Source organism: Toxotes jaculatrix, chromosome 10 (genome assembly GCF_017976425.1).
Source record: "Toxotes jaculatrix isolate fToxJac2 chromosome 10, fToxJac2.pri, whole genome shotgun sequence".
NCBI lineage: Eukaryota > Metazoa > Chordata > Actinopteri > Toxotidae > Toxotes > Toxotes jaculatrix.
The window spans coordinates 24238403-24248416 of record NC_054403.1 but is presented as its reverse complement, the minus strand read 5'-3'; the positions used below and the strand labels follow the sequence as shown (position 1 = coordinate 24248416).

Genomic DNA, 10014 nt, shown 5'->3' with positions numbered 1-10014 from the left:
ATGTAACTTAGAAAATACAATACCGCTGCTGAATTATTAAACCCTACATGCGCTCCTGTTCTCATTACTTACAAATGAACTGCCGATCCGGACCTAAATTGCAGTGCAGCTGTCAGTGATCAATAAGTAATGGGACGCTATTAGACATTTGTTGACATCTGTCAACAAACATCTGCTGCCTCCATGTCTTTCTCCATGAAGGGACCTGAATTCAAACAAATTGGGTCCTTAGATCAATGGATGAGAATTTAGTCCACTTTGCTGGACCTTTACCACAGGGTGGCAGCAAAGTTTAAAATGAGCAGATGTTTCTCTCACTGTTTTCCATGATAAAAACTGATCAGTGTGATGCAATTTTAAATGAGACTCTCAGTTTGTAAAGGTGAAGCAAAACATTAGTTTAGCCCCCATTAGTTCTGTTTTTAACCATCTGAACCATTAAATAGTTAAATAATTTCTCCCACGCTCCCTGACTTCACATACAGTAATATTGTGTAATATCTGCTTGCTCCAATTTCTATGATAATAAATCCATGACTCCAAATTTTTTATGGCTTTTCCATTACATCATAAGGAAAATAACTGATTATGTTTTCTTGTCTTGTGGAGCATTTTGTGCACGTCCCTGTATTTCTGCATTAGATTGAAGTGGTGGAAAGTAACTACATTTACTGTACAGTACATCCAGTACTGTACTCTTAAGTACTGTTTTGAGGTACATGTGCTTTACTATGTACTTTACTATATTTACTTTACTTTAGTAATTGTTTTATAATTCTACACTACATTTCAGAGAGAAATGTAGTGGAGTAGAGAATGTTGTTACTGCATTAAATGTTTCTGACAGGTTTCTGACGGACAGGTGACAGCTTGTTTACCTGCTACACTCTCACAGTTTTGTAAATGGAAATCTAAGTTTAGATTCATGCATTTATTCTAATGATCACTTTGACACCTCAGCAGGCCCACGTGTCAGAAAATGAACCTAAGTGATGATTTCTAGGTGTCTCTGTGGTTCAGAAACCTTCCCTTATGTTTAATAAACTTCTGTCTGCCAGACGCTGTGTTCAGAAACCACCTGAAGGTTAAGCTGAAAATGTCTGAAATGTTTTCATGTTTTGGCATGCTTTTCCTCGGGAGCTCCTGCTCCGTCTGCAGACATGAACTCACTCCAGTTCACTGCAAAATGACTTGCAAATTGATGTAACCTTTACTCTGTAGTTACAGTCATTCAGGTGAGGAGCCATAATTGCATTTCTGTTGCTGTCTGAGCTTGTGGCACAAGGTAAGAATGAAACATATTGTTTACAGAATAACTTTGGGAGCTCAGAGTGAACAGGCAGATCAGTACTGTTTGGTATTTTCTGGCAACTTTGCTACCAAATCCAATGTACAACAATAACGTCACCACGTAAACAGAAGCAGAAGAAGAAGAAAACTGAAAATTACAGAGGAATGTGGAATATCTGATTATAATCAAGTGCAGCACTGAGTGCTGTTGGCTGTTGATAGCAGTCCTCGAATTAAATGAGGTTAGCCTGCTGAGTACTGGCATTCAGGTTTTAATGCTGCAAACTGGCCTGATTGGATACATTTCAGTAATTGTTTAATGAGGAAGTTAATCAGGACCAAGTCCAGTCTGTGATGTGTTTACTGAGCTCACAATGTTTTAGAATTAAACCTCTAAAAATGTCAACAGCATCGTACAGTTTAAACAAAATGCATCATGGGCACAGATATAAGATTATACAATTCATGTCTTAAACACATTCCGATGAATACTGTATTGTGCAGTGCAAGATGTGCAGTAGTCTGCAACAACAATACTACCATACTCACAATACACACAGTGTGATCTTTGGTGTTTGATGATTTATTCCTGCTGAATCTAAAATCTCAACTGTAGTATAGCACACAAATCTCTGTAATATGTCTGCAGTGTGGTTGGCTGGTTGTTAATCAATAAGCATGACTCAGAGCTTTTGTGGCCAGTGGCTGTGATTCTCTGTCTATAAATCACTTCTCCTCTGTGCTGGACGCTCACGTCCACATCAGGAAGATGCTGTAAACAAGCCTCCAGTGTCACATTTCATTCTCAAATAACAAAAGACGGAGTAGCATTGTTTTTTTCCAGTTCAGTGATTTCTGTTGAGTCTGGTTGTTTACTCATCTCTGTTTTGATGAAGTGATTTCATGATGTTTGTCAGTTGTAGGCCACTTCATGCTGCACCCAGATACCTGGTGGTGGGTGCAGTTTCTTTGGCGGCTCGGTCCAGACAGTAACATACACGTATCATTCTCATTTCATGCTAACAATACAATAATTGTGGTGTTTCGTTAATTCCAGTCAGTTCTTTGTAATCTTAGGTAAAGCTCTTTATGAACCAAATGCTCATTCACACACATAAAAAAGGCATTCATACAAGCAGGTAATCTGGGCTGTGTGCACATACACACAAACACTGTGCCAAATCTCCTTAGTGTCAGTAGTGCGGGGGTGTGTTTTCCCTACTTTCAGTTTGACCAAGGCCCACATCTCTCAGCCAATCAGGAGCCACAGGCAGTCAGGCCACCTGTAAGTCCACACCATCCACAGTCCGCTCAGGAAGGATGCTTTGCCAGTACAGAGGGAATGAAGAGATTTAACAGCCTGAAGAGCTAAGCAGAAACATTTTAACACAAAAAAACTCTTTCAGAAATCAAAATCGTTTAAGTGACTGAAATCATACAAGAAAACTGAAGCCAGGAGGAGAAGCCAGGAAAGTGTTTATTCACGTATGCAGCATTTATCCAATTATATAATCAGGCGTAGTAGTGAGTGGTGTTGGTTGTTGATGGCAGTTCTCTATATCAAATGAGGAATTGATAATTGGAAGAGGCCAAAAACATGGGTTGTGGTATACCAATGAATAAAAAACACATTTTTTACAGTGCTCATAATGGAATCACATTTATCACCTTCTTATCACAGATGTTATTCCAAAAAATTGTAATCATCTTTAGAAAACATTATCAGTGGATCTATGGATAAAGATTCTTTCCTGGCAGGGACACAACCACTTATGTCCATGAAGGTAAACATTCACTGCTCCACAGAGGGCTCTCAGGGGACACTACCTGTCACAGGTGTTTTCTGCATAGCACATGCTGTCACAGCCGAATTAAATACAAACAGGAAATTTCCTCTTGTACCACAACGAAACATTTAAAGGAACTGGTGAGTTATAAACTCCTGAAAAACAAAATGAATGGAGATGGTAAATAACCTCTGACTAAAAACAAAATTCCTTTGGTTGTAAGTGTTTGTGGAAATTCTCATCTTCATAACTTTTAATTGCTGCACCTGCATCATAATTTTGAATGTTTTGCAGATTGAGTCTGTAATGGTGGACGTTTAACTGAGCTACGTGCTGCAACTGAGAACCAAGGACACCACAGGTAAAACAAACCACAGTGCAGCAAACATAACAAACCGTAGGCCCTTGGCTGGATGCTTTTATCCAGTGTGTGCTACTGTATCACAATGCATGGGTGACCCCTATTGTCCACTCACAGAGACATTGTAGACTAACAGCTGTTCATTTAACAGTTAACTGTTAGTCTGTCCTGAGGGAGCAGACTGTGGCAGAACAGCAGGGGGTTGTGTAGGTGCTTGCTGGCCTGGGTTAAAACAGGAGAACGACTGAAAGAAAAGTACTTTAACTTTACAGCATTACTGATAATGATGTCTTTATTCTCTTTAACATGTCCTCAGTAAATATTATCTTTCATGTTTTATGCACTTGAAAAGTGCAGCTGGTGCTTAATGTGGAACCAATTTCAAACAGTACAGTCGCTCTTTATGTTATTCGTTCAAATTATTCTCCACACAGTTTTTAAATTAGGAGTGAACAGGTGTCCTTCTGGTACCTTTAATGTTTTTATAGGAGCTGTTTCACTGAATGTACACGTTCTCTTAAAACAGAGCCTTGCATCACATTTCACAAGCTACTCATCAAAGTCTTGTGTTTTCAGCAGCTGTTGTTTTAAAGTCTTGCTTAAAGGAATTCTCCTCCTTAAATATTCTTCTATACTCGCTGCATTCCTGCAGTTATTTTGTGACTGCCCTCTAATTTACTTTTCGTTGCAGCCACATTGCCTCAGTCTGCTTCATCTGACAACAAGGGATTTCCTACATAGCCCAGAATGCACCCTGCCGAGAGTGTGAGCTTGATGGATTTCAGCTGTGGGTGATGCATTAGTTTACAGCAGGAGATGAAGCTCAAGCCATCAAGAAAAAGAAAGTCATTCCCCTTTTTCAAATGACAGCATGTCCTGAGGCTGCTCTGTGGGTGGAGAAAGTTTTGACATTTATTTAGCAAAGGTTTTTCACACAACCTCCAAAAGAACAAGAGCTAGATAGCATCAAAAACTGTGAGTGTATCCTTTCCAAGAAAACAATCAGGAGTATGTTCAGTGCCTCCTGAAAAACGGATTTCTGTCTGTATGATTACTGAATGTTGGTACTGACACTTTTCTTTTTTGTTTGCTGCTTATGTTTTAGCATTGTGGGAAAACTCCTGAGGCGCTGTCATGTTATCAACAGCAGAAAAGGACATCATCAGCAGCTGTTTTACACACCAAGTAAGTCTTACAGAAAAATTAAAATTTTGTGGGTTTTTTGCCCTGATTTAGCCCAGTCTAAGGATTTAAATTAATAGTCAGATGTTTGCTGACTGAATGTGTCTGAACATGGTGAACCAAATTACTTTAACTTCATAGAAAATGATAAACATTTCAACTCAAGGGCTTTATTGACACAGCTATGTTCAGATGCAGAATTGACAAAGTTTTATATGAGTTCTGAGAAACTTGTTGAAGTGTGGGAAGTCTGATCACGGTATAAATGCCAAACATGATGCTGAAATCCCTGCTGCCCTTTGGCTTTGATTTTGCAAGCTGAACATGTGGGGTTTTTATGGCTTCACACTGAGAATGTGGATGCAGAGGCTTGTCAGTGCCAAAGTATGCAGGCTAAGGCTTCTAAAAATCACACTCCCTCTGGTTAAATTACTATGTCAATACCCAACATGCTCAAACGTCTAATCTCCTAGCAAATGCCTTCGGTAGGAGTGTGTATACACATTTGGGAAAGACAGAGAGGGGCTTTGATAAAAACAAAATTGTTTTAAAAGGACGGGGCACTGTTGTTCAAGTAGGGTTTTTAAATCAAGGAGAAAATGCCATTTTAGAATGTGCATAATGGAAAAAACAAACACCTTTAAACGAAATTGCAGCAAGTAACATAAGCAGAGGGTACTTGCTGTCTGTGCTGTAGTTGTGTGTGTGTGTGTGTAATGATGAGTTTTATTCATGTCTCATCAGTGTTTTGCTCTTGTGCAGTATTTCCTTAAAGAACAAGTTATAACCCCAGTGAATCTTTCTGAAATGGACAAATCATGGAGCAACATTAAAAATGGATAGAAAAAGTGTTTATTGATGGGTAGAACCGGTGTTAACATTGGGGAGAACCCTTGTGCAGTCTACATAAAATCAAACTATTCTTTGAGAACAGATTAACTTTTTGCTAAGCAGCAACAATCTACAGAGTCTATAATGAGAAAAATACCGATGTGACAGCATAGGGAGCTGAATTTAGTTCTGTTCTTCACTTTTTTTCTGTCTCAGCAATCGTTATCTCGTACCATCGTAAAAAAGAACGTGCAAAAACTCGACCAGGAGTTGTTACAGTACTCCTCTGCCAGCTTCTTGTTGCTAGGTTGACAGGATTTGACGGCTCTAGCTGCAGCAGGTGGAGTGTGAGGCAGGACGGTCTTCCTCTCTGCAACACGGAGTCTGAAATGAGCGTCTCTGGCAGCTCCTCTGCACACACCTGCCTTGACCAGTGCACTACTGTCTTGGCACAGATTCCTTTGCTTCTTCAGCGCCCTGGCAATTTGCTTCCAGTAAAGTTTGACATTAGAAGAGTACTGGGGACAGACAGATGGTCTGGCAACATATTCACAGCTGAAGCTCCTGTCCCCCTTCTTGCAAGTGACTCCGAGGATGAAGAGATCCTCACCTGTCGCAGCCCAGGTGCACGCAGCCTTGTCTTTGGTGACCAGTATTCCCTTAATGGGCTGTGCAGAGACAGATTTGGGTTGGCGGCCAACCTTTAGCCCCGACCTGTCCTTGTGTTGTCCTCTGTCCACCCCTCGTCCCCTTCGTCCATGACCCTTCTGACAGCTGCCCAGCATCAGCTGATGGGAAATACAAGCCAGAACCAGAAGGATGGTGATGTTTGTGAAGAAAGCCATGAAACCAGCACGAAAGATCCTGCAAGAGGATAAATTAGGATTTAGATATCTGACTTCTGTTCCCTTTCATTTCCTTTCTTAAAAAGAATCATCATAATGCCCAATTACGTGTATGTTTTAGAAGGAAACAACAGATTTTCTCTCAGAAAAATTATTGAGATATGGTAAGCTTAAGATACTGACTTTTTTTTTGAGTTTCAAGGAAATTCAGGGTGCTTCACATGCGACAAATAAAAATGAAAAGATACAAAAGTAGCACAAGGCAATGTAAAAACTCAAAGATATATTTGGATTTTAAGAGAATGCATTAGAACAGAAGACAAAAAATAAGCTCAAAAAGATCACATCTAAAGGAAATGAGGAATAGAAAGTTACAGTGCAATAAGAGAGATGAATAAATGGCCCCAAATTTAATTTAATAAACAGGGAGATTTAGGCAAAGTTTTAATCCTTGATTTAATAAATAACCAAGGATGAAATAGTCAGAGTAAATGGTGACATGAATACAGTGATAAAATAATAAAATATACAACTTCAGTAAGTACAAACACATCCTATAGTAACATAATACAGATGTAACAGAAATTTAATTAGAAAAGTACCATATACAGTAGTGGAAGAAGTATTCAGTGTCCTTACTTGAGTAAAAGAAATAGTGTAGTTCAACAATACTCCACTGAAAGTAAAAGTCCTGAATTCATGATGTTACTCAAGTAAAAGCATTCATTATGCTGAATCACTTCTTTTAGTGTTTTATATTGTTAATGCTGTGATCAGATATCAGAGGTAAAACAGTGGGGACTTACCTGAACCTTTCAGAGTAAACTTCAGTTTGCGGTCCGGAGAGCTGAGGGGTTTCCTTTACCTGCAGCTACAGAATGCTGCTGCAGAATCAGCCCTCCCCTTCACACACACACACTCAAACACACACATACTCACACACAACACAACACACTTCATGACTGAAGTGTGTTGAGTTCAGATTAAATGTTTTAACTCAGATTACAGCCCATGGAATCATTTTTTATTTTAATTAAGTTTGTTGTAAAGACAGGATGACCTCAAAATGTATTATAATAATTATAATAATGTAGTTTTTTAACCTGTGAAGATGTAATCTATGTAACAAACAGTACTGTGAAATAATTTGACTAAAAAACACAAATATATATGACTCCTCCTCATATATTCATGCGCTTTGACCACTTATTTCTCTTCTACTTAGCTCTTGGCCAAACACGATTTAAGTTTAGGAAAGGGCCAGTGTATTAAAACATGTATTTTTGTATAAAGGTGTTGAATGCTAACCAGATTCATGCTGAAATATCAGGACTAAAAGTAATCAGTTGGTGCAGATTGTGCTCCCTGCTGCAAGAAGTCCCAACCTGCTTCACAATCATTTTTGAGACATTTATTTTAAACAAATGCAGATAAATCTGGTTTTTTTAAGTCCCTCACTGGACCGTCTGGTTCTACAGTGTGTCAAAAACAAAATGACTTGAACTATCTTGAAACAAGCCAGATGTCCCTGCAGGAGAAAATCCCAAATCACAGACTGACTGAACTAAAGCAACAGGGACACCTAAAGGTCAAATGGAGGATAGCAGGTGACCCTTACAGCTTAAGAATATTATACGGAGCAATCATTTTCAATATTGCTGCTACGTGTTTACTATATGACTACTGCAGTTATTCCTCTTTAGGGAAGATCAATAAATGGAAACTGATCAACACAGAGAAACTGAGAAGAATGTTTATTTATGAAAAACATTTTTACATTCAGTATATCTGTCTGTCAAATACGCAACAGAACAGAAATCATTGCTGTTTTAGACCAAAAGTAAAACCTTGGTCTTTCCCAACAATTTAAGGTAATAATAAGTGACTCAAGTAGATTATATACAAGTAAAAAAACATAAATACAAATAAGAGACAACAAAGGGTTGTGTGTTTGCCCTGATCCCTACATTTTTGAAAATGCTGCATCTGCAGAAACATTCTCACAAGTGAAATTAGTACATGTACTATTTCATACGTGTTTCATACTAAAGCTGTGATCTTTGAATGGATGTTTGAGCAGTTATTTCAGAGTAGCCTGGCTCTCAGTGGATGATGATGATGCATGCACATTTCAGTGAGGACGGTTTGTTTGAAAGTCACTGCAGTACCATCCCTTCCCCCGAAGAGAGCACTATAGTTCTTCTATCGAAGTTTCCCCCTCCAAGGGCTGTTATAAACGGGCATCAGAAGTTATCTTCGTCAGAATTGTAAATCTGTGAACATAATAGAGAATCTTAGGCAAAGAAGAGAAAAAAGTCTGAATCTTGCAAATTAATGCTGGAGGCAAACTTGATTCAAATGCCCTCATTCTACCACAGTACTCTTGGATTAGTCATAAAACAACATGATAATGTTGTGTGTTATTTAAAGAGTGCAAGTACCTTTCTCATTAATTTCGAAACAACCCAATGACGTAGGAGCAGATGCCCTGAAGTGACCTCCAACAGTACTGCCGAGCCATCCTCTTTGGAGTGCTCTCCACAGGTGGTGTTGTTGGTTGTGGAGTGGTTTTCTGTGTGGTTTGTGGTCTGGGTTGTACTGGAATGGATTTCCTTGAAGCTGGCCTCACTGAATCAGACCTGGTGGGTGCAGGTCGAGGTTGAAGTCTTGCCGGCGGTGCTGCTGGTCTCGTTCCTGTCCTTGAAGACGCCTCTGGCCGTGACTGGGAGAAGGAAGCAGATGAAAATACCATCTGAGAGTCATCAGTTGCCATCCTGCACATGTGAGGTTTGATCTGCCGTGGCGCCTGGCAGGCATTGTTGAGCTTTCTGAGACCCCACATCATCTGGACAAAGTAGTGTCGAGGGTTTTTGTTGTAAGCGCGGCAGGTGTAAGGCTTCCCCACGTACTCACACCAGTAGGAGCGCTTGCTGCTCTGGCATGACACCCTCAGCCTGGTGTACTCCCCCTGACCGGTGATGATCATTGTACAGAAGTCATTAGCCTTGGTTTTGAATTTGATGGGATCATTCCAGATGTTCTGCGTCGTGCTGCCGTCGCGCTGAGCCTCAGTCGGGCACAGCCACAGGCAGCAGGCGAGCAGCAGCAGAGGGCTGGCCTGGGTCCACATGGCGTCAGATGGATGCTGAGTGTACGAGGAGGAGAGTGGAACTGCTGGAGCTGAGGGTCCCTCCTGCTATTTATCGGCTAAGCAGACAAAGAAGGAATTCGGGACACAAAAAAAGCAGTCAGACTAAAAGAAACTTGCTGTTCAGGAGGAGGAGAAGAGCAACATCAGTTAGAGCTCTCTGAAGAAGGCGAGGGCCGCATTTAAACCAGCTGTGGTGTTGACAGTGATGCTCATGTTTACCTAAGTGTTATGTAAAAAGAGAACATACTGTCACACAAGAAGAAATTCCTAAAGAGATCAATTATGTCAATTGCACCACATAGAACATTTTTTAGTCAGATTCATTTTTTTTGCTAAGGGGTTTATGTAATCGTGCACAACACACTTCTCGATAATTATCCTATGTTTGCTCAGTGCTTCCCAATTAAAAAGAAATGTGGAATGTCTGAGAATATTCTGCTGAAGCCCTCAAGTTCTTGCTTGTTTTAAAAGGCAGTTGGAGCTCACAGCTGTGTGCAGCGTAACCTATCATTTCCCTCTAAACATAAACTCGATCAGACTAACAAACCACAGAGAAACGTGAGTCGA

The 10014-nt window shown here is 40.0% G+C and overlaps 2 protein-coding genes across 2 annotated transcripts; both read right to left on the bottom strand.

The window, feature by feature from the left end:
• Positions 1 to 5663: 5663 nt before the first annotated feature.
• On the bottom strand, positions 5664 to 6296 carry fgfbp1a (fibroblast growth factor binding protein 1a). Its single transcript, XM_041048548.1, has one exon. It carries the CDS (start codon positions 6294 to 6296, stop codon positions 5664 to 5666), a length of 633 nt encoding a protein of 210 aa, XP_040904482.1.
• A 1745-nt stretch (positions 6297 to 8041) lies between these two features.
• Positions 8042 to 9709, bottom strand: fgfbp2a (fibroblast growth factor binding protein 2a). Its single transcript, XM_041048345.1, has 2 exons — positions 8738 to 9709; positions 8042 to 8569 (listed from the first exon to the last, which is right to left on the bottom strand). The coding sequence occupies exon 1, from the start codon at positions 9424 to 9426 to the stop codon at positions 8746 to 8748; it is 681 nt and encodes a 226-aa protein (XP_040904279.1). The 5' UTR covers positions 9427 to 9709; the 3' UTR covers positions 8042 to 8569; positions 8738 to 8745.
• Between the last annotated feature and the right edge of the window lie 305 nt (positions 9710 to 10014).